We start from the raw sequence: 27930 nt of genomic DNA, 5'->3' as shown, positions 1-27930 counted from the left end.
TTTTTTTCCCCTATTTTTTTTTTTCAGGGAAAAAAAAAACTTAGTCAAGAGTCATTCATGAGTGCGAATAAATCTTACAGCAGCCCCCCCCCCAAGGTTAAATGAATGCCTCACCTCACATAAAATCCCCTTAACTTGTAGTTGTGGACCAGTTCCACGTGTTTGTGTGTACAGATGAAGTTAGCCAGGCCATGTGACTCCCTGAAAACGCGTGTCTGTAAACGCTTTAACGGTTCGCCGCGCAACCCACTGAACTTTGCTCGGACCCGTCCTCTTAAAAACCCAGCGGACCGGACCGCTCGCCACTTTTCGCCACAATGACTTCATTCGACAACATCTTGGAGGAAGTCGGAAAGTTCGGCAGCTGCCAAAAGCGCATCTTCGCCCTTCTCTCACTGGTATCTGTTCCCTGGGCTGGCGTCTACGTGGGCATCGTCTTCCAGGGTTTCACGCCGGACCACTGGTGCCGGGACGGCGCGGTGGAGCAGTGGAGGCGGTCGTGCGATCGCAGCCCGGCCGACGGCCGGCGGCTGACGGCGCCGCCGGTCAACGTGTCGGGCGAGCTGCAGCACAGCAGTTGCGAGCGGTACGAAGTGGACTGGAACGCCACGCTAACCTGCGACACCCGAGAACTGGACCTGAGCGGGACGCCCACCAAACCCTGCACCAGCGGATGGGAGTACGACTACGAGGGGAGGAAATCCTTCGTTACTGAGGTAGGCCCGTTCTCGAAGATAGGTTTGTCCAGATACGAGCTGTCGTTCAGCTGTTTTTTCCCCTCAAACTAAACAAAGCAAAGAGAATTGCATATTGTGGATTTAAGAATGCCCCCACTAGCTTAATGCTAGCACTTTAAGCAACAGATATTTAAACACAAGCAGCGGAGCAACACGTAGATTGACAATATCACAATATCCACAGGCATATATTCTTTATCCTCTCAGAAAAATGTTTATTACTGCAGATTACTTAATCACCGAAACTCTTTGTTTGCCTGCATGACAAGGCACGTGCACATCTAACCACTAGGTGGTGCTCAAGCACCTGCCATATTGCCCTTAATGAAAAAAGTGCCCTTTTTGCTGCAGCCCATTTTTTTCTTCATTCATATTTTTTTCTTAATTGTATGAATAATAATAAAAATAAAAATTCTGCACGAGCCTTCGCATGACTGTCTTATACCGCCACCCAGTGGCCAAGTCGCACACGCCAGGAGGAGCTGCATAATAAATTGGATTGCTGCATGCATGATGTTATTACTATGTTTTAATTAAGTACTTACAATATTATAGCGTGCTAGTTTTCTTATATTAAAAAAAAGACTTTTTTTTTTTGGGGGGGGGGGGGGGGCTGGAATGGATTAATGGCATTTCCGTTCATTACACATGAGAAAGATGATTTGGTTTATCGTGTACTACCGTCAAATCACAATGATTGTTTGATCAAAAAAGGGATTTTTCGCGGGGGGAGATTTCCCTTTTCCCTTCAAGTAACTTAGGTCTGTTGCGTTTGTGATCAGTTTGACTTGGTGTGCGACGACGCCTGGCTGATGGACATGTTCCAGGCCATGCTCAACATCGGCTTCCTGCTGGGAAGCATCGCCATTGGTTACCTGGCCGACAGGTGAGCGCCCGACGCTCCCTTTACCCGCCCGTTCGTCCCGCCGCCTCTCACCCGCCTCCCGCTGTTTTCTCTGTGCAGGTTTGGCAGGAAGTTGAGCTTCGTGATGTCCAACCTGTTCAACGGCGTGGCGGGGATCCTGGTGGCCGTGGCGCCCAACTACGTGTCCATGCTGATCTTCAGGGTGCTCTTCGGGTTTGGCGTGAAGGGTGGCTGGATGGTGGGATATGTGCTGAGTGGGTAACGTTTTCAAGAGTATTGTGGTGGACAAAAATCAGTGAAGTAGTGACCATATATTTATTAGTTATGTATATTTTAAAGCCTTATGCATAATACCGACACAAAATATGCATGTGATCCGCAATATAAAATTGGATATGTGGCCTACATGTTATTAGAGACATCTTAAAAGTGGTCATATTAGAGACGTTACTAAGCAACAATACAGTGCTTATACAATAACTGCAGGGAAACTTGCGATACCGTCGTATGTTCCTCACGATAGCGATAGCATTGTGGTAGTGTTTGTGCAATAATCACAAAGAAAATCATATGATCATGTTTTTTTTTTTTTTTAAACCAACATAATGATATCGTTAGTATCGTGATCCAGTGATATCTGTTTTATGCAGAACGTTGTGTGACAAAACCCGAAAAACAGGCTAGCGCACGCTACGCTAACGAGCAGAACTACGTGCCGACATGATGGTTTGAAGACTAACTTGCTAAAATTGTGTTCTCTATGGCTGGTGTCTTCAGACAAAAGTTAAATAGATGTAAACATGAACGAAACATAAAGATCGAATGTTGTCATCTTTGGTAGCTCTTGAAGACATCGTGCGCAAAACAAAACGTTTCAAGTTCCTCCGCGCGCTTTGTCCCTATTTCCTGCTTTATAAGGTTCCGCCGTTGACCCGTGCCGGAGTGAATTGCTTTCACCTGTTTTGCCCAATGCGGAAGTTGGTTGCCCATGTACCTTTTCCCTCTCAGTCACGGAGATCGTGGGCGTGGAGTCGAGACGCACGGTGGGCATTCTGTACCAGATGTTCTTCAGCGTGGGGCTCCTCCTGCTCCCCCTGCTGGCCTATTTCATCACTGACTGGCGCTGGCTGCAGGTGGTCATCACAGTTCCCTACTTCCTCTACGTCTTGTACTACTGGTGAGACCTGCTAAAATATTGATGGACTAGGAACTTTATCCCGGCACTACTAATTTTACCCATGAACTAGTAACTTTATCAGTAACTTAAACCATTAACGCGAGACTTTACTCAGTAAGTAAGATCTTTCCACAGGAACCCGTAACTTTACACTGGGAATGTTACCCGGGAAGTAATGACTTCGCAAATGACCCGAGAAATACTAATGTTATCCAGGAACTAGGACCATTACCCGGGAGCTAGAAACTTGACCTAGGAATGAGTAACTTAACCTTTCCAAGTACCTCACAATACATTATACTGCGCATATACTGTATACTGGTAAATATCTTCATCTTTACTGTCGTCTCTTACTGGCAGGCTCATCCCGGAATCTCCAAGATGGCTGCTATCGCAGAACAGGAAGGCTGAAGCTGTGGAGATCACTGAGGCAATGGCCAAGGAGAACAACAAGACTCTGTCCAAAAACATTGAGGTCTGATCTCAGTGGCCTCCTCCTGAAGTCAGACATTAGCAGCACAAATCCAGCGTTCATCCCCTTTTGCTTTGTCTGCGACGTAGACGCTGACGGACGACAACGCCGACTCGGCGTCCACCGCCTCCATGATGGACCTGATCCGAACGCCCAACATGAGGAAGCACACCTTCATTCTCAGCTACAACTGGTCAGTTCCCGCCCATTACACACAAGTCTGGAAATATTCTGCAACTTCTTTTTCCCCACCTTTCCGGAATGGGCCGTGCTCCGTGCTTTATGCCAAATACTGCATCTGAAAGATCAGTCAAAAAGATCTCCAACCGCCGGCAGTGTGGAGGACTCTGCTTTGAAAACAGCTGAGTTAAGTTATTAGCGCTCAGGTAAAGTTACTAGTTCCCAGATAAAGTGTGTAGTTCGAGGGTAAAGTCACGACCACAAAAACATAGTACAAACCAAGCATACCGCTACGCTCCCACGCATATATTATTTCTGCCCTGTGGAAACATTTAGAACTTCTGAACTTTAGCAACTGTAAACTCTCTATCAACTCTATCTAGCGCCACCATCAGGTAAGGCGTACACACCACGAAACAGCTCCCAACTTTAATGCAATGTTGTTGTAGGTTCACCAGCGCTGTGGTCTACCAGGGTCTGATCATGCGTCTGGGCATCATGGGAGGAAATGTCTACATCAGCTTCCTGATCTCCTCCCTGGTGGAGTTCCCCGCCGCCTTCCTCATCCTCTTCACCATTGAACGCGTGGGCCGCCGACTCCCCTTCGCCACCGCCAACGTCGTGGCCGGAGCCGCCTGCTTCATCACCGCCTTCCTGCATGACGGTGAGTGCCGCTGCCATCTGTTTTTCTCGACTTGAGGTACGCTCGCTGATGCTTCCTCTGGCGCCGCCAGGCTGGTTGAAGACGGCAGTGGCGTGCGTGGGCCGACTGGGCATCACCATGACGTTCGAGATGGTCGTCTTCGTCAACACGGAACTCTATCCGACTTTTGTCAGGTGAAACCGTCGTCACTGAGGCTCGTGTAACTGATGTCAGCTAGCTTGTGCGAGTGTACTTTAGTAAACCTCCCTCCCCGGCGCCTTTAAGGGCTGCACTAGCAGGAAGGTTATTAGTCTGGGCTTTTAGCCTACTAAGCTAGCTCAAGAAGTTGGACGGTGGTCGCACAAATTAAATTCTAGGGATGGACCGTGCAGGATGGCCACAGTTACACTTTTGAATTCACACTTAAACATTTCTGGAACCATAAATGCAAGGGAAAAAAGGTTCCTGAGCCTTGATCCATGATATGGTCTCTAGGTCATGGGTAAAGTTCCAAGTTCATGAATAAAGTTAGTGGTTCCCTGGAAAAGGTACCGGTTTCCAGATAAAGTTACTTGTTCGTGGGTGAAGCTTATGGTTCATGGGTAAAGTGACTCTTTAATGGATTAAGTTCGTAGTTCCACTTCCCAGATAAAATTGCTAGTTGCTCGTCCATGGGTGCTTTGAGATGTTTGTCTTCATCAACACACAACTCTGCAAGACTTTTTTCAGATAAAGCCTTCCCTCGTAATGACCTATGAGCTAGGAACTTTACTCAGGAATCCAGCCACTAACACAATGAACCCGTTTACTCAGGGACTAGGAACTTTACACGGATAGCGGTAACTACCCAGGCGGCAGTGATTTAACACGGGAACTGGGAAATCTACCTGGGAACTAGACATTTGCTCAGCGCTTACACAGGGAACCAGAAACTTTACGTGGGAACTCGAGACTTTACCTGGGAGTTAGAGACTACTAGAACTAGGAAAATTACTTGGGTTACTAGTAACCTTAATTAGTTTCCCCTGGTTCCTGGGTAAAGTCTTTACTTGCTTTTACTTGTTTTGTTCCTGAGTAAACGTTCTTATTTCCTGGGTAAGGTTGTTGGTCGCCGAGAAGGTTCTAAAGGTGTCCCCTGTCTTCAGGAACCTGGGTGTGTCAGTGTGCTCCACGCTGTGCGACGTGGGTGGTATTGTGGCCCCCTTCCTGCTCTACCGGCTGGCTGTCATCTGGTTGGAGCTGCCCCTAATCATATTTGGTAAGCCCACCATGCTAGCATGCTGCTTCAGGCTGTGCAGGCTACTTGGAGTAGCTAACTTTCAGAATTGTTTTCATTTTAGGCTTCCTGGCATTATTGGCCGGCGCTTTGGTCTTGATGCTTCCGGAAACCCGCGGAATCCCGCTGCCCGAGACCATCGACGATATCGAACACCCAGACAAGTGAGTCACAGGAAGTTGAACAAGTCTAAAGTGCAAGGTGTATGTAAAATAGAGTTGCACAGTGGTAATGCTAACTGGCTAACAGTGTATGTGAAGTACGTTGTTGTGCTATCTGGGTAAAGCTATACAGTATGTTGATCTGATACTAGTTACCAGGTAACCTTCCTATTTCCCAAGGTAAAACTACTACTTCCCAGCTAAAGTTCGTAGTTCCTGGATTAAGTTTGTAGTTCTTGAGTAAAGTTCCTTGTTCGAAGAATGTATTTGTTACCGGGTAAAGCTCCTAGTTCCTGGGTAAAGTTCCTTGTTCCCAGGTAAAGCTCCTATTTCATGCCAGTTCGCTAAGGCTAATGCTAACCGTGGATGTAAATTCCCGGTTGTTGGTGAGCATGATGAGGCTTTTGTTGTGTTTAGGGTGAAGCAGAAAGCGACGGCGAAGCAGCAGCAGTTGTCCAGCAGGCTGCTCCCCAACACCAATGGCAACATTTCCACCAACCAAGACCCCACAAGTGTCTGAGCACATTCTCTGAATCCATTGTATTTATTTATGCTGCAAACTAGTAGAAACGTCACGTGATCAGCTCATTGCCAAAGGTTCTTCTCATGCCTTCCTAGTCCCTGTACACAATAGCGCAAGTGTGACTGCGGCTTGTCAGAGGATCTTAGTGTGCTGCATGCCATGTGTTGTGTCTGCTCTGTAAAATGTCTCTCTTTCAGGGAATAAACCAGAAAGACAAATCTTGGCGTATCCCCAGCGTTTATTACAGTCACATAGAAACTATTTGAGATGAGTCTCACTTCGCTTTCCTCTATAATTAAGCTTCGATTCTTTCACTTCCTGTCGACTTCAGTTGGCTTTGATGGTTCGATCAATCCAGTCCACGAACTTGGAGACACGTGCGTAGACGCCGGGCCTCATGGCATTGGCGCAGCCCAAACCCCAGGACGTGACGCCCTGCAGGATGAACCTTTTGCGCGCGTTACACACTAGAGGACCCCCGCTGTCGCCCTGCGGGTGTAGAGGGTTGCGAGGGATATAACGTAAGAACCGTTGCCTTTCAAACGACTTTCGGCAGCAACGAGCGTCGGGAGTTACCTGGCAACTGTCGGTGCCGCCGTCGATGTTTCCGGCGCACATCTCGTGCTCTCTCACTCTGCCGTTCAGGTACGAGGGTCGGTTGCAGATCTTGTTCTCGATGACTGGGAAGCCCGTTTCCTTTAGGACGCCTTCGCCGCCCGTACCTGGTAAGCGGTAGCCGTGATATTAAGAACAGTGGCAAACTACAACCGTAACTAAAGCTGTGAGCAGCCAATGATTTTGTTGAAACTCTCCAGAGTTTCAACAAAATCATGCACAAGAACTTTTGGATTCGCCTCCATGCTCCACATACAGGCAAAGATGAAAAACTAAAATGTTTCAAAAAATATCATGACCCACATGGGGATGAAACGTTGGTAGCAATCGCGCAAGTTCTTAAGGACACGTTTCTCTTTATGCACCCTTGAAAATGTCTTCTTCAAACCAAAATGTCCCACTTCCAGCGTGTTTTCAAGAATGGCTTCTTGAGACTTTTTTTGTGGGTCTACTCATGATAGACATGTCTACCAAATTTCATGTTTCGGGGGCTGAATTTTCAAGAAATTCTGGACTCTTCCTCAAGAATAGCCCCTGGAAAGTTAGAAATGAATATACCCCGATACCAGTTTCACCAATCCACACGAAATTGGGTGGACATGTCTATCATAACAGAGCGTACAAATAAGTCTCAAGGACCCATGCCCAAAACTGAACAGGAAGTCGACCATTTTGGCTTGAAGCAGCCATTTTGGGTGAATTCCAGGACTTGTACATTGACCAACCCCAAGTAAAGAATTTGCTCAAATGAGCGCCATTCGAAAACAGTGATAGTCGAGTTGCCCATCTGCCACGGCCAATTGTGAAGCTATTTTGGCCTCCAACACATTTGCGTGTACCTTGAGTTTCCCCCCATCCGGTGACATAGCATTCGGTTCCACTGGGAACCACGTAATCCTTCTCTGGCAGACAAGCTGGCAGGACTTTGTCGTTAATGACTGCAGGCCTGAAATAAACAACACACCTCACTTATGCTACTTTCTTCCCGTCATCTAGGAATATTATCACTTTATCCTAAAAGACATACAATGTTATTCTCATAAAATTCACACTTTTGTTCTTCCAAAAATATAGTGTACTTAAGGAAAAATAAATAGAATTTTATGCTTGTAAATTTCCAAGAAAATATCTGGAAAAATACTGACTTCATCTTTTGGAGGAAAAAAAACTTTTTCCCAAAGGTTTTTTTCTAAAACAAACAAAAAAATATCCGACTTAATTGTTGTATAATTGAAAGAACAATTTCTCGAAGACCAGTAAGACTACAACCCTTTTCTCGAAAAATACGACTTTACCTTGAATTTAAGAACCTGTGACTTAATTCTGGTTAGATTACGACAGCTTTTCTTGTAAAAATAAGTCTTAATTTTGAGAGAAAAAAAGTCTTGTAAGATCTTGATGACCTGGCAAGACTGTGGTCACCTTTCCAGTTTGAGCAGTGCAATGTCGGCCCCGTTGGGCCCCAGCACGATCATCTCCAGGGCCCTCCGCTGAGCAGATGACTCCACGGTTTGCTCCCTGTGCGTGCCCAGAAGAACCATGTAGGCCGCCGGTCGCTTGGACCTGCAAGAAGAAGAAGACGCTGCCGTGAGCCAGCGCTTCATGACGTCATGTCTGTTATGCCGATGTCTAACCTCTCCAGGCAGTGTGCGGCCGTCAGAACCCACTGAGGGTGGATCAGAGTTCCCCCACAGAAGTGGATTCCTGAACTGGAAGAAGGTGGAAAGTTCCGATAAATGTCACAAGCAGGAGGAGGACCACTTCATCTTCGAAGGAACACTGGAAATGGCCAAAATGGCCGACTTCCTGTGTCTTTTCGGCCACGGCTCCTTGAGAGTCTTAAATGAGTCTACTTGAGACAGATCGGTTACCACATTTCATGTTGCTAAGTTAAACTTGCTTTGAGGGCTGACTTTGCCCAAAACTCAATGAGGCACTCGCGAGAGTCACTGGCATGCTCAAGAGTTGCAAAAAAAATAATGTTTCGCTATCTAGCGTCACCATCTGTCTACCGAGACTCACTTGGTGCGAAGGCTGATTTGCCAGGGCCACGAATGCGGTTTGGCCACACAGCCCCCCACGATGCGACCGTAGCAGCGCTTGGGTTTGGTGGCGGGTGTACCGCAAGTCAAGCCTGCTAAAAAGCAAGAGTGGGGATACTGTCAAAAAAAAGAAGAATAAAAGCTTCCAGCACGCACGGTGACTTGTGTCTGTGAGGGTTTACGTACTGCAGTCAGGGATCTGACAGTAATCCCATTTCTTGTTGCGGTCCGTTGTGTAGCACCAGGGTCCATTCACGTCCTTGTCTGGGTTTCTGCAACTCTGAAAACAAGAGAAATGACCGACTTAGCGTGAAGTACACAATGGGTCCCAATACTTTTGGCCACATGCCCTGGGTGCTGCTGAAAGGAAATTTAGCACGCCGATGAAAGCTCGCTGCGCTATGCAAGCGAGAGAAGCTGTCAGATGTTTTTGCACCACAAATCCAGCGCTGCCTTCGTCACACAAAGGAAGACATTACGGGTGTTTCCAATCGAGCCCCCACCTGAACAATAATATAATAATAATGCCGAGGCAGTAGTGGTGCTTTTAAGGGGTGGATGAAGTCGGGTATGTCCCTGCTTAAAACCCAAAAGTCGGGTAGTTCCCCACTTGTAACAAATGCAAGACCCCCCCATTGTAGAATGGAAAGGCTCAACTCACGTTGCCATCCAGGCCCTTGTCGGGGTGAGTGTCTGGGGTGAAACTGTTGTGCTGGTGTGGCGTCTGAGCGCGCCAAGCTTGGCAAGTCACGCCCATGATGGTGATAGAAGTTGAGCCGCGGTAAGTGGCGCCGCTCCCAACCTTGCAATCTACAGAAAATAAATGCGGATTCAATCAGACAAAGTGACGCTATTAAAAAAAAAAAAAAAAAAAAGAGAGAAGGATTTTACCTTTCTGGATAGGAAGCTGGGTGGAGGGTTTTTCAGGTGTAGTGGCTTCAGTGGTGGGCGCACTTACAGGGGGGCGTCTGGAACATATCTCCAAGTTGCAGTATTCCCAGCGGACACTAGGGTCCATGGTGTAGCACCAGGGAGCTCGGTCTTCATCAGGGTTCCTGCACAGGTTCCTCCTGAGGTCCCTGTTGGAGGAGAGGATTGTCATAATGTCAGGAACCAGGGCCGAGGACTTGAAGTCTAGTGTGCTGATCAGGATAGCGTTTGTCTTTGGATCAGGTTTCAAAATGTAATAAGAGATACTCACTATTTGGAAAAAAAAACATCCGTCTGTTTATCCATCCATCCATCATACATTCATCAGCCATCCCTCCAGCCAGCCATCCACCCATCAATCCATCCGTCTTCGAAACCACTTATCCTGTTCAGGATCGCAGGGAACTGGAGTGCATCCCAGCCGACTGTGGGTCAGCAAGCACGGGGAGAACATGCAAAGTCTACACCGAAAGACCCGAGAGAGTGTGTCTCACGCTTTGGGGTACTGCCGTGGAGTCTTGTTGTGTCTGTGTGGACTCATAGCGGTCCAGGCCTGACATTTTTTCCCACTGATGGTCTCAGAGGTCACCCCGCGATAATTGGATCCATCGCCCTCGTAGCAGTCGTCATCCTCCGTGGGAATGACCTCATTGTCTGCAAAAGGAAGTCAACATGAGTTAGCCTGACTCGAGACACCGGACCTCCCCATGCGAAGCAGTCTACTATCAAGAACCTGGTCCAGGTCCGTCCCCACAAGTGGGCACCCTGCAGTACTCCCAGCGGGTGTTCGGGTCGGTGGTATAGCACCACGGCTTCCTCTCGTTGTCGGGGTTCCGGCAGAAGTTGTTGTCCAGACCTCTGTTGGGTAAACAGACAGCCAAATTCAATTCAGCGACAGGGTTTCCGAAAGGAGTTGTGGTCTCGGTGTAGTATGCCTGCGTGGCTATTGTCAGTCATCCAGGGGATTGTAATCTGCAAAACCTAAATGTCGGCAATTGGGCTCTTTTTGGTTGTGGAAGACATTTCCCCTGTAGTCCCAAAAAACTTCTTCAGTTCTCAATATCAGGTGTGGAGTTCCCCTATTTGTGTATCTGGTGCGTGTATCCCCTGGCGGTGGTCACAAGGGCGTTGTTTTTGTTGTTGTTGCCAAGAGTAGCTAGTTTCACCTGCCTGGTGGCAAAACCGCTCGTTAGTGGCTAGTTTAGCCGTGGAGTGAGAAATTCTTTGGGAGAGAGAACACTTGTTGACTAATCGATTGAGTTGTTGGCCAATTGGTGGAGTGGTAAATTGGTCATTTGGTATGGGTGGTCAATTGATTGGTTTGTTGGTCAATTGGTTGATTCGTCAATTGATTGGCTGGTTGGTTGGTTTGGTAGGTTTTTCAATTGGTTGGTTGGTTTGTTAATTATAGTCAAAAGATTGGTTGAGTGGTTCCTCGATGTCTCTGGTGGGTGTGTCCCTTTGCGGGTGGTCACATTGGCGCCGTGGTGCAGCCAGAAAATATTCTGTGGAATGGCCAAAGTTTGGCGACGCTCCTTGAAAACCAATTGTCGACAGGGGGAGGGGCTGGGGGGGAGGGGGGGGGGGGTGTTTGCTGATATTAAAAAAATAATCATCTTTGAAAACAAACCATCAACCAGACTTGTTCACATTGTTCACGAAACAAAACGGAAATTTGTGACAAAAACACATGATGGGGGGGTGCAAGGACACACCCACCAGAAACATTCGAACTCCACACCTAAGATTTAGCAGTGAATAAGTTTTTTTTTGGATTAAAAATGGAAACTCTTCAACAACCAATAAGAGTCCAGTTGCCACTTCGGGCGTGGTAAAGGCCTCACTTGCAGGGGTAGTTTTCAGGTGAGCGGTTGTGCTTGTGAGGCATCTGGGCGGACCAACTCTGACACGTTTTGCCGGACTCTGTCACAGCGACGGATCCCCGGAATGCGCTGCCCTCATTGGTGGCGCAGGTGATCTCTGGGGCCACGGTGGGAGTGTCCGACGCTGGCGAAGACACAAGATGTCTTAAAAGCCTTCTCCAAAGAGCTCATTTACTAACAAGGGGTGAAGTGACTCTATGAGGGGCTGTCGGGGACATCATTCAGGATTACATTATATAGAAATATCCTGACGATATACTAAATCCGCTCATGTACAATAATATACTGAAAGGAAAAATCACGTTTCAGTAGTGTGCGTGAGAGGTAATCCCGAATGATGTCCTTGACGGCCCCTCATATGGCTTACTGCAGCGAGGGATGGAGCAAAACTCCCATCTCTTGTTGGGGTTGGTTGTGAAGCACCATGGCTGAGGGTCTCCATCCGGGTTCCTGCAGTAGTTCTCCTCCAGATACTTCTGTGGGAGCCTGGAGTTGGCACAGGAATGGCGTTGAATGCACACAGTTGGGAATCTATGGATATTGAAAGATGGCGAGGGTTCCCGGGGGGGGGGGGGGGGGGGGGGGGGGGGCTCACGCGCTGGGGTTGTAGCCGTGGTTGTGAGGTTCCTGCGAGTCCCAGCGCTGGCAGGCTACGTCGCTCTTGGTGACGGAGACCTTACCTCGGTAGTTCTCGCCATTGCAATGGATGCAGTCCTCTGCCGGGACACAAGGGGCAGTCATTGCGAGCGGCGCACAGTAAGCACAAAGACGCGGGCAGCTAGCCCAGGGCAGCTAACCAAACTTTGCGCTCAGTTAGAATTTGAAAACAACAGATGGGTTAGGTCTTTTGAGGTAAAAAAAAAAAAAAAAAAAAAAAAAAGGCAAAATGTGAATCTAAATGATGTGAAATAGTTGATTTTTATGATAGAATGAATGTGATTTATTTGTAGTTGATTTAATTGTAATTCACCATGGATTTTATAAAATAAATATGAATTGTACGTGTGAAGAGGCTTGATAATAAAATAATAATTTATTCTCACTTTTAAGTTTTTATTCATAGTAATTTAGTTAGTTATTTCACCAAATATTTACTAAATAAAAATGTTGAATGTACATGTAAAATAGTTTATTCTAAGAATAAAATAATAATACATTATATTTTTAATTAATTGAATTAATTCATCACGTATTTAATAGCTTCAAAAATAAATGTATGCATGTAAAACTGTTTATTGTAATAAAATAATAACTCATTCCGCCGGCACGGTAGCCGACGGGTTAGCACATCCGCCTCACAGTTCTGCGGACCGGGGTTCAAATCCCGGCCCCGCCTGTGCGGAGTTTGCATGTTCTCCCCGTGCCCGGGTGGGTTTTCTCCGGGTACTCCGGTTTCCTCCCACATCCCAAAAACACGCGTGCTCGGTTGATTGACGAATTGCCCGTAGGTGTGCAAATGTTTTTTTGTTTCTATGCGCCCTGTGACGGCTGGCGACCGATTCAGGGCGTACCCCGCCTCTTGCCCGAAGATAGCTGGGATAGGCTCCAGCACCCCGCGACCCAAGTGAGGATAAGCGGTAAACAAAAATGGATGGATGGACGGAATCATTCATTCTATTTTTTTCATTTATTTGTAATTTAGTTATAATACATTCAACAAAAAATGTCATGTTGTCATTACAAAAAATTAATTCACCAATTATTTAACAACATTAGCATTAAAAAAAAAAAAAAAAAAAAGGAAGAATACTTTTGAACTCACCAATTTTAGAAAAAAAACCTTGCTAATGTACAATTGAAGATCGGAGCAGGGCCGCACGTGGCCCGCGGGCCGTACTTTGCCCCCCCCCCCCGATGAGGTCTTACCCGTGCAGCTGGGAACGTGGCAGTGCTCCCAGCGGGTGTCAAGGTCGGTGGTGTAACACCAGGGACCGCCTGCGTCGTCATCGGGGTTTCTGCAGAAGTTGGACTCCAGGTCTGCCTCGGGTTTGCTCTCCGGCGTCAAGCTGCAAAACACACGCAGACGGATTATTATAGTACAACCCGTCATGTCAATGTGCTACTGTATGTCCTCATTTTTTGAACATCGCGAGGTGACCGTATAAATATGGATAACAGCGTACAGTATAGGATGTTTGTTATTATGCATAATCCTGTATTGTTTGTCCTGTATGTAATATGTATTATTATCATGACTTGACCAGGAGGTTGTCATCACGCTGCCTACTTGGGCCTGTGCGGGAATTTGGCGTCCCATCGCTGACACGTCTTTCCGGACTTTGTACTGGACTTTGTTCCTCTGTAGTCCGTTCCGATCCCGTTCACACACTCCTTGAGGTAACCTGCGAGACCGGGAAATGAACACATTGCTGTTTTTTTTTTCATTTTTATTTATTATTATTATTATTATTATTATTTTTAATGGGCATCAAACCACGTCGGCGGTGAGCCACATCTCACATTACAATTGAACTCGTAACAGCAATAAATTCATTTATGATATACGAAAACAGAAAAAAAAAATAATAATAATGAAAAAGTCCCAATCCTTTCATAATCGTCATGATAATATGTTTTTTTCGGGGGAAAGATTTTTTTTTTTCTCTTTGCAACTTTTTCCTCAAAAATTACGCCTTACCGTTTTATTCTCGTAACCATCTGCCTTTTTTACCCCCCTTGAAATAATATGACAAAACTGTGATTCCATTTTGTTCCGATAAAGGTTTTTCTTTTTGACTTTTTTAGGAGTTTGTTTCGTTTAACAGTCAAGTTCAAGTGGGTTCGAGAGCTCGAAACGTCTTTTTGGGAAGATTGGTTCTCTCTCTGGCAAACTGCTGCTTGTTGCGAAGTGAGCGGAGTTGAACATATCAAAATGTTTGCTCGCAAGTCAAAGAAGAAAAAAACCCAAATTGGCCCAACGACGGCTCGTATCGCGGAACAAATGTCACTTGGGTCACTCGTATCGCAAGTCACTATTGTTTTATAATAATACGAATCGATTGCAATTGAGAAGGGGCAGCACGGTGCGCTAGTGGTGAGCGCGTCTGCCTGCCAGTTGTGAGATTTGGGTTTTGAATGCGGCCTCTGACCTTCCTGCTCAAGTGGGGTTTTCCCCCCTCCCACATCCAAAAACAAGTGAAGACCACCTTTTCCAAAGGTGCGAATGTGAGCGGGATTGCTTGTCTATCTAAATGTGCATCTATGCTCACCAGAGAAAATGGATGGACGGATGTATTGAAAAGCACACTTGCCTTCTTTTTCATAAAAAGTTGTGCTGACTCTGCGCATGACTGTCTCTATTTTGGAGTTTGCCCTTGCCGTCCAACATTCTTGATCCTTTTCCACGTACATGAAGGACCTGTGTGAGGACATTTCACAAATTCGGGCAGACATAACGAAACATTTTACGAGGACCTTCCCAGATATTTGAGAATGTTCCCAAAATGTACGAGCACATTACTGGATATAATGTGAAGACACTGCCCAACATTTGAGGACATTCCCTAATTCTGTGCGAGAGCCTTTTCCAAATTTAGGAGGACGTCCCAAAAATGTTTCCTAGGACAATGTCAAAACACTTTGTGAAAACGTGATCATGCATTTGAGGACATTCCCCCAAATTGTGCGAGAACGAACCGTTCCGTGATTTCCCGCGAGGGAGGGCACTCCCGAAATTTGTGAGAAAATGCCTGCAATTTGCAGACATTCCCGGAATTCCCAAAATGTGTCCTTGAACTTGAAAGAACATACTCAACTTTGCGCGAGGACATTCCCTAATTTCTGTACATGTGATTGTGAATGGGATTATAAAAACAGCGCGACCTGCATGTGAAACTGGTCTCCGCGTCACACTTGGCGGCGCACTCCTCCGCCGTGTTGGTGGAATACATCCGCTTGTCGATCGAGATTAGCCAGGCCCCCTCGGTTTTGCTGTAGCCCTCCATTGTCTCGCTACCGCTCACTGGGGACACACACACGCACATGCGGCATTCAATGAAGAAAAGGATGAATTTGTCAATACGTGAATTATGACCTAACCTTATAGAGACTCGTGACTACGATGCGAATCGGAGCCCTCCTCTACCGATTTGTTTATAAAATGATTTTGTCTTCTCCCCGAAAAGATCTTTGTTGTTGTTACATCGCAACATTCCGGGGAAAGAAATCCATATCATTACATGGCTGTCAAACCAAATTCATTAATATTCAAGAAACACACAAATGAATATTAAGCAGGAAAAAAATAAACATTTTCAAGAAAGAAGTCTGATGTTAAAACAATGCTGTTGTTTTAAAATAATAATAATAATAATAAAAGCACAAGTGTTGCTTTAAAGAAACATAAATATTTCCTAAAAGATGTTGTGCATATTTTGTTTCATTGCTTTGGGGGGGGGGGGGAATCGTATTTTCTTCAGAGAAAAGTAATTTAAAGAAAAGAAAAAAATATTTTTTTTTTTTTTTTTTTATATTTAAAATATAAAAGTATTTTGGATTTTTTCATTGCCTCTTTTAACACATAAAGAAATACAAGAAAAATGGGTTTTTTTGTTGGTGTTGAAAAAAAAATCATTGTTTTAAAAAAAAAACAAAAAAAAAAAGGGGGGGGGGGGGAGTATTTTTTTTCTTTTGTCAGCACAATTTGAATTGTTGTCAGTGCCAAACAATAACTTGAACTATTTTCCAAAATCTTCACGCAAACAAATGCAATTTGACACAATACGCTACTAGGTGACATACAGTTAATGCAACATTCCTTTTTTTTTTTTTTTTTTTTTTTTTTGCGCTGAGTTCAATGATGTAAGAATGTGAACGTTGCAATTTTGGGTTTGTGTTCTTACCGGCGGTGCAGACAAGCGCTGCCATCAGGAAGGCTGCTTTGGACGTCTCCATGTGGTGAGTGAGGCCCTGATGCCAGCGAGCCAGCGGCAAGATGTGCCCTCGCTTTCTTTTTCTTTTTTCTCTCCCCTTTACTGAGCGCAAACTTAGAACGCTGCTGTGGCCAAATAGGACGCGAGCCAATCATTGGCTCGCCGGCAAGGACACAACCGCACAGGTCAAAAACCTCTGAAGAGCACTTTACTCTACAGTATGTGCATCTATAACTGGGCTGGGCAACCCTTTTGTGCTTCAAACGGAAATTTAAGGTCTATTTAAAAGAGTTCATGTGAATGTTCTTGTAAATATGAATTGTATTATTTATATATATATTTGTTTGTATTTAACCATTTTTTTTTTTTTTTTTTGGTAAAAACAAAATGTGAAATATATACAGCTGAAATGTTTTATTTGACCAATATTTTTTCCATTTGATTATTTACGATAAATTACCCAGTTATTTCATGGGATAAATGAATACCAAAATGAATAAATACTCATTTTAATATTTTGCTATGACTCATAGGTTTAATTATGAACACAATCTGTACATCTGTATATCCAGTCCAGGGTGCAGTCTGCCTTTCGCTCAAAGTCAGCTGGGATAGGCTCCAGCTTGCCTTTAATTTAGCCACACTCAAGTTAAATGTACATGTAAAATAAATGCAAAAATGTTCAATTATATGTATGTGTTCAATTGTTTGTTTTACCGATATTTAATACAATATTTTCAATAACTCAGTCAACCAAATATTGAATTTGATACATTAATATTAAACGATTCATCGATACCTATGAATGAAGCAACAGTAGGAAAAACTGAAAAATGAATGGATGGAATATTACCGGATCTTTTATACTGCTTATTCTCTTTAGGGTGGCGGGCGAGAGGCAGGCTACGCCCTGGAATGCTTGCCAGCCAATCAAGGGGAACAGCTGGACAAACAACAATTTAAATTCACACTCACCGATTCCATTACCGATACTGCGTTTCCATCCAATGATGCCTTATTGATTCTCTTATCGATCCTCATTGGGTGATGGAATGAAATAATACAAACGATATGTGATCTTATTGATGTTATTATCATAATATATATATATATATATATCATCATAGCTTATGATGCCATCACTTATTTGTGACGTAAGAGTAGTCGACAAGGGGAATTGTCAGGCAAGGAAAAAAAACAACTGTTTTTTTCCAATTCTACTTCCTATCCAATGTGCATGTTTTTCCTCTTTGTCGTCGGAAAAGATGACAAGAGAATCTTTTCAGAAAACCTACAACGTGAAGAAGAACCAAGATGTTTGTGAACTTTGACTCCCATGTTTGACCGCGTGTTCTTTTATCACGCTTTCTGGTCAGCAGCCAATCAATTCGCTTGTCCTGTGTGACGCCCACCCCACCCTCCTCCCCACAAATCAAAACAAAAAACGACGCACGTCCGCCTCGTGAAGAGTCGCCCTCCCCCAACTAATTAAGAAGTGAGCGCCTTTGTTCACATCAGCGGTTACCCCGCGCAAGTTGCTACATGCAGTTAGCTAGCTAGCTTTGTCGACAACCCTGAAACGACATCTTCCCTTCGGATAGTCCGCTGGCGTGGCCGCTTTAGAGCGCCTCGTTGTAAGCCGTGTCAAACAGAAAAAAATGGAAGAGCCAGGAGGGGTGAAAAAAAACAAAATAAGCCCGACTTGGCCTCGTTGGATAGGATACTGATTCCTTTTCCCCCATTTTTCTTTCTGTATTGTATTGACATATTACCAATTATGAGTAAAGACCCAATCTCGGGACACAATTGTTATGTATATTGTCTGTTAATTTTTGACAATAAACGTAAAAAAACAATTCTGAATCGACAGCCAGGATGTGGACCAAGGCTTGGGGCGTGGCCACTTTAGAGCGCCTTGTTGTGGAAAAGCCGCGCGAAAACCTGGTGGTATATATTCCAGAGAAGTCTCAATTTATATCATGTTTTTTTTCCCCCTGTCGATCTACTCTATGTACCGGGGTGAGCGCCGCCGTGCCACCTGCATCCAGGCGCCGATCGATTTGCGTAGTTAATGTTCAGCGCCAAAGGGACCAACGTCCTCGTTCACAAACATTTGCATTAGGACACCAACCGGCAGTCCACCAATCAAATCGCATTTGCTCTTTCAAATCATGCTAAGTAATCATGTCTCGTTTGAGTCCTACTCATGTTTGTGTTCAGAACAATAGCAGCGTGGTTCCCCCCCCCCCCCCCCCCCCCAAAAAAAGTGCTCGAAATGATAAAACCACTACTATAGTGCATATAAAAAGTCTTCACACCCCTTGTGATATGGGAGGTTATTGTGATATTAGAAAAATAAGACCAACATAAGTCATTTGAAAACTTTAGAAGGAGGGCCAGTTCTTTGTGTCCTCACTGTGTTCTATGGTAGATAGTATGTAATGCCTTTGAAACACTTTTGTACCCTTCTATGGACAATAAGATCCATCGGATGCTATAGAAGCTCGCTGCGGACCGTGGCTTGTGCTTTTAAGATGTGACGACAAAATGTCAGGAAAAGCCTACAAGAACAACTGAACTTGATTTTGTGTTAATCACGGGCACTGTACAGTACATGGTAGCAGGTTTGTGCTGACTCCCATTTAACATGTGTTTGAATGTGATTGGTTCATTCGGGACACAGCCACGTACCAAGTTATAAGAGGGTGTGCACACTTGTGCAACCACATGATCTCAGTAATTTATTCTTACTTCCCCTCTCTGAAATATTTTCTTTTCTTTTCAATTGAGTTGTACAGGTTATAGGTCACAATAATGGTGGAAAAAGCTTTGAAAGTCGTTATGTTGGTCTCATTTTATGACAAAAACCTGACATTTGAACAGGGGTGTGTACACCTTTTAATAGCCACTGTTTATTTAAAAAAAATGACTTAATTCTTGTAAAAAAAAAAAAAGATTTAATAGAGAAACATAAAAGTTGATTGAGTTAGAAATCAGTATTTACAAATAAAAGTTTATTTAGGAGTTAAAAGACGGAGATTGTTGTTTCGCAGACCTTGTGAATCTCATTGCGGTCAAGCGAGGTGTCATACTCGCTTCCACCGCGAGAGCGCGCCAAAACGACATAAACATGAGCACAAACGAAACGCGGACTCGCCAGAGGTCAGCTGACCAAGGCTGCGTCACGTGACCTCCACTTCCGCGCTTCAAAAAAATACAAGAGGCGGAAAAAAACGAAAAGAAGAAGAAGAAGAAGAAGAAGACATTGTTGTTCAGTTATTCCTCTTTTACTCGAACGGGACAACGTCAGGTGAGAAATCGGCGAAAAGACGAGACGACATTGAACGCATCGCTGCACTTCCTTCTCGTTCAGTTGAACGTCACCGGAGAGTCGGTACGCTTTACCCACGCACGCTATTAAGTCATCACAGCACGGTGGTTTACTCAACGGGACGGCTCCTATCGGCTACTTTTGTGTGTGGTTCTTCAATTGTGTTTAATAACTCTTTCAAAACGCCGAAGTCGGACTCACTTGTCCAATAATATCTGTTACATTGCTATAAAAAGTTAATTTTGGAGTAAAAACCTCAACTGAACTGTGTCATAATTGTATGTAGCACCTGGCCTCCTCACGTCGCTTAATTATACGCATAAAAAAAATATGATGCATTATCTTATTATCCCTCTAACTGGTGAGTGGTGGTGGTGATGTTCATATTTGGCCTCTCAATTTTACTTTGAAGTTGTATAAAAAATGGCTATAATATTACTAATATTCGCGTAAATGGCTGTGCTAATATTTGGCCTCCTATCGTAGCTGTTCTCCTAACATGCAGAATTAGAAACAGCCTTATGGTTCAGTAAAACACCATAAACTGCAACCAGAGTTATACAAAAAAATAATATTGTTTCGGCAATACCTGAATGAAACCAGAGCATTATTATCTGGATAAATGACGAATTTATAATACAACTCCGCATGTCAAGATGCCCGGTGGAAGCCACCGAACATTTCAGAACAGAAAAGTAGTGATTTGGTGCCATTTTGCTGCATCCACGCAGCCATTTTCCGTACCGCTTATCCTCACTAGGATCGCGGGCGTGCTTGACCCTGTCCCAGCTGACTCTGGGCACACACCCATTCACACTTCTGGGCAATTTAGAGTCTTCAATTAACCAACCATGCTTGGTCCTGACCGTATCGCGGCAAGACCGTTCCTTTAAAATGCGAGCGGCTCATAATGAAACAGTAAATTCCGCAGGGATGCTTTGGACGGTGCTGGTGTTGGCATCGGGGCTCCTTGCGGCCACTGTCGCCTTGGACAACGGCCTGATGCGGACCCCTCCCATGGGCTGGTTGGCGTGGGAACGCTTCCGCTGCGACATAGACTGTGAGCGTGACCCCAAAAACTGCATCAGGCAAGTTGGTCCAATTTGGAATTATTCACTCAACTGTATAATAAAGATTCCTAAACATGGCGTGCATGCCTTCCCCGTCCAGCGAGAAACTGTTCACCGACATGGCCGACAGGCTGGCGGAGGACGGCTGGAGGGAGCTGGGCTACGTCTACGTCAACATCGACGACTGCTGGGCGTCCATGCAAAGGGATGAGCGGGGGCGGCTCCAGGCGGACCCCGAGAGGTGCGCACGTACGCTCGCAAAACAAAGACGCTATTTGTGACCGCACGGTAATCCTGGAGGCCAATGAATGTTTTACTTAAGGTGTGGAAGTCACATGAGGGACAATAAAAACAAAGATTCAGCAGTTCGTCACATGACGGCATGTACTGTAAATGAATTGCCACGCGGACCGACCGCAGTAGGAATGGAACTCCCTCCTAGGACCTGTAGAGCGATACTGGTGGTGTATCACAAGGCTTTATACTAAGTCCAGACATTTTTACAATATACTCTGGCAATTGTAGTAGAAAACCTGCGGCTTGCGACCTAGTCCACAGATTTTTACTCCACGTGAATGTCAAAGTTGTCTGGCGGTCCAGTAGAAAAATAGTGGTGTTCTGCAAAGTTCTATACTTGCTCCACTTTACATAAATGTCAAAATTATTTTGCATTCCAGTAGAAATGCTAGATAAGATGGATACAGGAATCCTTCGTTTACGATGGTCCCAACACACGCTGTTTCCCGGTTACGAATGGCAGCGGGAAACTAGCTGCATAAGAATACGCGGCACGAGAAGGCATGCTCATTTACCGCTGTTCTTACTGTTGTTCCTTTTCTGGCTTAGTTTGACTATGAAGTGATTACAAATACCCATTTACACCACCACGGCATTATGTTCACTGAGCGTCTGTGTTCTCCGTTGCAGGTTCCCAGGAGGAATCCGCCGGCTGTCGCGCTACATGCACGACCGGGGGCTCAAGTTGGGCATCTACGGCGACTTGGGGACACACACCTGCGGGGGCTACCCGGGCACGCCGCTGGAGAAGATTGAGGTGGATGCTCAGACCTTCGCCGACTGGGAGGTGGATATGTTAAAGTTCGACGGTTGCTATTCCAACGCCACAGAGCAGGAGCGTGGTAAGGAGGCTTGCATTGATCCCCGATTACAGTCAACCCCAGTCTATCGCGGGGGATCCGTTTCAAACCCAGCCACAATAGCTGAAAATTGGCGGGGGTTCACGGTAGATCCCATTTGATTCTGTTCCTCCCCTGGATAGGCTATCCTCGCATGTCCAAGGCTCTAAATGCGACGGGCCGTCCTATTGGCTACTCCTGCAGCTGGCCCGCCTACCAAGGTGGTCTGCCGCCTAAGGTATCATCATCATCATCATCATCATGTTGTCTCAAAGTCATGGTCTTTGCACTTCGTTTTAAGATTATTTGACGTTTTTAGGTGAATTACGGTCTTTTGGCCAAGATCTGTAACCTGTGGCGTAACTACGGCGACATCCAGGACTCGTGGGAGAGCATGCTCAACATTGTGGATTGGTTTTTCGAGAATCAGGAGGTCCTGATCGCTGCAGCCGGGCCCGGGAGGTGGAATGACCCCGATATGGTTCGTGCTATCAAATGTGACATTTCCATATGCTGAATGCATTGCACATGCAAGATTGGGATATTGTATTTTCTATAAAACTTTCTCATTGACAAAAGAAAATGGGTGGATCTGGAACGGATCCCTTGCCCTAAATGGGGTTTCACTGAATATGAATACAAAAAATAATATACTTGCAAACGCCTGTGTCCTGTCAGCTGATCATTGGTGACTTTGGCCTCAGCATGGAGCAGTCACGGTCACAGATGGCTCTCTGGGCCATCATGGCCGCCCCTCTCTTCATGTCCAATGATCTCCGCACCATTGGAAGCGGGGCTCGCAGCATCCTGCAGAACAAAATGGCCATCAGCATCAACCAGGACGGTCTGGGCCTTCAGGGAAGACGGATTCTGAAGGTGTGACGCAAATTATTTTTAGCTCCCTTTGCTGGATATATTTTTTTATAACTGCGTCGCTTCCCTTTAGGAGAAGAGTGGGATTGAGGTGTTTTGGCGGCCCCTGTCAAACGAGGCCAGTACCCTGGTGTTTTTCAGTCGACGTAATGACATGCCGTACCGCTACCAAACGTCCCTCAGCAAGCTGAACTACACCACGGGCAGCTACAAGGTCTGTATCCTTCTCAATGAACGCCATACTTAGTTTTCCATTTATTGTTTTATATCCATCCATCTCGTGAACAAGACTCCAAGATATTTGAACTCCTCCACTTGGGGAAGGGTCTCGTCCCCAACCCGGAGGGGGCACTCCACCCTTTTCCGACTGAGAACCAGGATCTCAGATTTAGAGGTGCTGAGGCTCATCCCAGCCGCTGCACACTCGGCCGCGAACCGCTCCAGTGAGAGTTGGAGATCACGGCTTGATGAAGCCAACAGAACCACATCATCTGCAAAAAGCAAAGATGCAATACTGGGGCCGCCAAACCGGACCCCCGCTGCGCCTAGAAATTCTGTCCATAAAAGTTATGAACACAATCGGTGACAAAGGGCAGCCTTGGCGGAGTCCAACCCTCACTGGAAATGAGTCCAACTTACTTTCCTTTTCCAACTTGCATGAAAATTCTGGTTATGTCAGTGCTATAGGAACAGAACTCCGTCATAAGCCGAGGACCCCCTGAATAGTCAAACTAATGGTTAGGCTGAGCCACATAATGAATTTTCACATCTTCGTGTTTCAGGTAAAAGACGTCTTCTCTGGGAAAACCGTGACGCTCAAAGACTCGAGCAGCTTTGTGGTGTCTGTGAACCCCACGGGCGTAGTCATGTGGTACGTCTCGGCACCGGCCAAACCGAAACCCCTCTTCCGCCAGTTCTCTCGAGAAGGCCGACCCAGAGTACTCACCCCGGGTGACCTCGCCAATGCCATCCCGCCTGTCTTCCTGTGACCTCCCCTAGCTTTGACTGACAAGACATCAGCCCACCTGGTAAAGAAAGGTCTCCATTACCTGAAGTGTATTCTGAAGACTGAAGTAAACTCAGGGACAGACGTTTTTGAATCTCTATGTGATCGGCGTCCAACTTCTGCACATTTATTGCCGGTTTCTGTAAGGGGGGAAAAAATATATATTTTTTTCGCTGTTGATCCTTCATGTAAGAGTATTTGCAATTGAATGTGCATTTATTTTTTGGGGGGTAATGGGATAGTGTTCCATTAAAAGTGACAACGTCAAAAGAATGATAAATGACAGCGCTGCACTGTAGTTGGTTATAGAGTTTATTGCTTCATATAAATGTTTTGCTTATCAAAGTTGGCAGTAACAGGTTTTGCTCTGACCAACCAATCAGAGGATGGAAAAATAGTCATGTCATCAGGACGAATTTGAAATATGATTGGTTAAAGAAGCAGTCCTATTGTTGATTTCGTTTAAATTTCACCAGCGACGCTACTGATTTTGAAGCCCCCGGCCGGGCATGTTAGATTGCCATGGCAACACATAGAGGCGGAAATCTGATGGCAGAACTATTTCATGGAACAAATACTAGAATTTAGGGTTTAAGTGTAGGTTAGTGCACACTTTGATTGCACAGTCACACCATATTATGTAATGCTGCAAGTAGAGAATAAAAACTTCCCGGTGGGCTAATGTTAAACCAGCAGAGGTCAGTGCTGCTCTTCAGACGCTGACTCGGACGTGACACGGTGTTCACTGCCAAAAAGTGCACCTGCTGAATCGCAAAAGGCGAGTCAGCTGCTACTTTGGTCTTGTACTACGTGGTACTGAGTCACCTGCTTTCTTTATATGCTTGTCACCTGTCTGGTGAATGCTGGCCACCATCTGTGACCTTGGCATTCTAAGTTGGAATGTAACAGCGTTAGTATAAATGATTTGTTTCAGTACTTAAGTAGATTCTTCACATATCTGTACTTTAATCCTTTATTTATGATTTTGGCAACATTCACTTTTACTCGACTGCGTTTCCTAAAGAAAGGTTTTCTGATGTGTGTTGTGTGCTGCTGCACATAAAAAATACTCAGTAAAGTAGGGATGCCTGAAAAATCTAGAACCACGCAAGGATTAGATTGGTCAGATCTGTAGTCTCATATTTTCTGTTCTGCCGGCAAATCTCAATGTCAAGGCCCGAGACCTGAGCTGGCAGATGGTGACGTGGGAAAGCTGGAAGGATAGAGTTCGCCGAAAAGAAAGGGGCGCAGTCAAGAGTCTATTAGTAGGTGCACATGGGAGGAAGGGGGAGTGAGGGGAAGGATAAAAGGGAGAGAGTTGTGTTTTTTTTTCCCCAAGAGATGAAGAGCGTTCCTGCAGAAGCTCACGTAGGCCCACAGCTGCGGAGGAACGCACTCGCCAATCATTGTGCCCCACTCGTGGTCTGATTCGATTAAGTAGCCCTCGCCGACACTCATTAGCCTCCGCGGCGCCGCCACCTATCACAACTGAGGACCTCGAAATCCGACGTAGATGAAAGGATGTGTGCCCCACACGGGCTTTATGAACAACATGAACATCGTCTCAAAGGAGGTCAAACACGCTCGGTAGCCTAATTAAGCTGCATTTGCTTTATTGGGGGTTGGCTGGTGCGATTTTACACTCGCTGGGCCACTTCATTCGGTGCTCCTGCACAATATAATGAGGTACAATACAAGAGCTGTGTCAAAAAGAGCTGTTGATTTAACTATGCAGTACATGGCTGCACTTTCAATCACTTTATTGAACAAAAGGTAACAAGATAAACGCATAACAAACACATTATATGCTAGCGGCACTGTTCAGCTTATGCCCAGAGATAGTCGACACGCAGACTGGCTGACAGCCAATTAGCAGAGCGCTAACTATCCTGAGCCAACGACAGCCAACTCTACACTCTCATTCGTTGGCTCCGACATCACTCAACAGCCCGTGCCCCCATCTTTCAAAGTCACAGATACTACAGTGTAATACGTGAACATGGCAACCCCAAGCGTACAAAGCTAAAACCTGCACCTCACGTGCATATTTTGCATTGGGATTTTCGTGGCGTGGGGTTCTGGAAGGTAACCCCCACGATAAACGAGGGACTATCGTTTTGCTTTTTGAGAGAGCATTGGTTGTTCGATACTTTTCAAGACGCATTGTGGGATACACTGAGGGCATTATCTTGGGCTAAACTATAATCACTACACATTCAAAACAGCACTACAAAATGGCAAACTCACTAGACAGGCACTATATAGTGGATAGGGAGAAGTCCGAGACAGGCACAGTCTCATGACATGGAAGAAATACCAAGGCCGGGTTGTGTTTGGGTCCCTTTCTTTTTTATGAATGAATCAACTCTTTATCCGGCCACTAGCGGCTGCTGTTGTGGAGCAGATGGGCCTGGAGGCGAGTCGTTTCCACGACTCCTCGGCGAACGAGGCGAGCTGCACGTTGCCTGAGGCGTTGGGTTAACGTGGCAACCTGCCAGGTTGTTGCTTGCCAACTGGCAGCCGGCGAGGGTCATAGTCAAGAGACTGTCTCTCGCGCTCGCTCTCTCTCTCGCTCTCTCGAGACTGACACACTCACACTGTCATGAGCGCACTCTTTCCCTTTTAACGCTTCAACTGCTGTGATGATTTGTGATATCAGGACCAGTGGGTTACAACTCAGTTATATGGTGATAACAAGGTCATCGTCTGAACTTTTGCTTTTTGTTGGGCTTTTAGTGTGTGATGCCACCACAGAAGAGTAGATACTAAAGAGGAAAAATTTGATGATACCATGATAGGATCCTTTTTAAGATACTTTTCTGCAAAATCAGACGTGTGTGGTTACAAAATAACAAATATTTAACTGTTGGAAAATGGGTGCACGACTGGTTAGCACATCCCCCTCAGAGGTCGTGGGTTCAAATCCGGGCTCCGGCCTTCCTGTGTGGGGTGTGCATGTTCTCCCGTGCCTGTGTCAGCTGGGATAGGCTCCTGCACGTCCGCGACCCTGGTGAGGGCAAGCAGTAGAGAATGGACGGACAGATGTTGGAAAATGACCGAAATGGTGCGACACGTTGGCTGTAGGAAAGTATATGCGTTTGCAGTTTTAGGCGTGACGTCTAACTGTTTCCGATACTGCACTTGCAGTTATAGAATAACCCAACTTGTGCATCGCTGGTCAGATAATAACAGTTTTCATGATGTTAGAGATTTAGAGCCAGAGGTGGCCCAGAATTAGCAATGGTGGCAGGAAAAACCCTGATTATACCATAGAACTAAAAAAATTGATGTAGCCTTCAACGAAGGGCTGGGCAATTAACCAATTTTGTTTCCCTTTTTTAAATATTTTTTTTTTAAAGTAAAGAAGTGACTAGGTTTAATTCCCAATTAGAAACAGACAACATCAGCGGAATCCTTTTTTGCTTTTTCTGTATGACTCTAAAGGAGCATTATTATTATTATTTTTTTTAAAAGAACACCAATTTTTCCAGGTGTTTTTTTTTTTTTTTTTAAATTGACTTAATTAATGTATTTATTATTAAGTTAAAGCATTTCAAGTCCAATGTATAGCTTGAAATGGTAGAACCTAAGATAAGTGGTGAACTGCCAGAGGTGAGGAGAAAGAGGGGAAAAAAAACCCAAACAAACCGGTATGGATACCCAAAACTGCAAATAACGTACAGTATGTTTCAGAATTATACGAAAAGGCACAGTCTCCATCGAGCAACCTGTTTTTATAGATGTTTTGGAAGAACCTATTTTCTTATCCATAAACAAACAAATATTAATTTCCAATACTTTTGTGGAAAGTCTGGAGAGTTGGAAGAACACTTGCTGGGGAAAACAACAACAACAACAACAACAACTGCTTCAAACCTTTTTGGGTATCCAAACAAATCTTGTTTTGGAAAAGGTCATTGTTACTTTCTTTTTCTATAAGATAAGGGGGGAAATCTGTTAAAATAGGATTGTTGTGATCGGAGATTTGATTTTGAGGACATATCACCCAGCCCTACTTCGCACCCTTCTGCCTGAAATCCATTTTTGGGGATAATATTTTCAAGGGCGCTAACGGAGCCTGCCTGACTTAGCAACAGTAACTAAGGGGGTTAGGTCGTAGCGAAAGGCCGACCAAACCG

General features: G+C 45.3%; 3 protein-coding genes across 4 annotated transcripts; 2 read left to right on the top strand and 1 right to left on the bottom strand.

Moving 5' to 3' along the window:
• The first annotated feature begins 75 nt into the window (after positions 1–75).
• Positions 76–6202, top strand: slc22a2 (solute carrier family 22 member 2). Its single transcript, XM_061704497.1, has 11 exons — positions 76–716; positions 1520–1623; positions 1702–1856; positions 2611–2779; positions 3140–3254; positions 3341–3444; positions 3881–4095; positions 4166–4268; positions 5220–5332; positions 5415–5514; positions 5929–6202. The coding sequence occupies exons 1-11, from the start codon at positions 318–320 to the stop codon at positions 6029–6031; spliced, it is 1680 nt and encodes a 559-aa protein (XP_061560481.1). The 5' UTR covers positions 76–317; the 3' UTR covers positions 6032–6202.
• Positions 6203–6361: 159 nt separating this feature from the next.
• On the bottom strand, positions 6362–16397 carry plg (plasminogen). The gene is made up of 19 exons (XM_061704606.1): positions 16346–16397; positions 15327–15465; positions 14756–14862; positions 13732–13846; positions 13371–13510; positions 12100–12220; positions 11872–11990; positions 11466–11628; positions 10355–10479; positions 10116–10275; positions 9583–9770; positions 9353–9501; positions 8878–8971; positions 8672–8786; positions 8284–8358; positions 8072–8212; positions 7489–7595; positions 6611–6756; positions 6362–6523 (listed from the first exon to the last, which is right to left on the bottom strand). The coding sequence occupies exons 1-19, from the start codon at positions 16395–16397 to the stop codon at positions 6362–6364; spliced, it is 2418 nt and encodes an 805-aa protein (XP_061560590.1).
• Positions 16398–19566: 3169 nt separating this feature from the next.
• On the top strand, positions 19567–24454 carry naga (N-acetylgalactosaminidase, alpha). 2 transcript variants are annotated; one of them, XM_061704364.1, is made up of 9 exons: positions 19567–19685; positions 20638–20794; positions 20877–21017; positions 21704–21915; positions 22056–22150; positions 22232–22393; positions 22591–22788; positions 22859–22999; positions 23568–24454. In XM_061704364.1, exons 2-9 carry the CDS (start codon positions 20640–20642, stop codon positions 23772–23774), a joined length of 1311 nt encoding a protein of 436 aa, XP_061560348.1. In that variant the 5' UTR covers positions 19567–19685; positions 20638–20639; the 3' UTR covers positions 23775–24454. The 2 variants fall into 2 exon arrangements, with proteins under 2 accessions (XP_061560348.1, XP_061560347.1); XM_061704363.1 differs by having other exon boundaries at positions 19567–19769.
• The last annotated feature ends 3476 nt before the right edge of the window (positions 24455–27930 follow it).

This window comes from Phycodurus eques, chromosome 18 (genome assembly GCF_024500275.1).
Source record: "Phycodurus eques isolate BA_2022a chromosome 18, UOR_Pequ_1.1, whole genome shotgun sequence".
Lineage (NCBI taxonomy): Eukaryota > Metazoa > Chordata > Actinopteri > Syngnathiformes > Syngnathidae > Phycodurus > Phycodurus eques.
The sequence above is the reverse complement of the archived record's forward strand: the minus strand, read 5'-3'. Positions and strand labels throughout refer to the sequence as shown.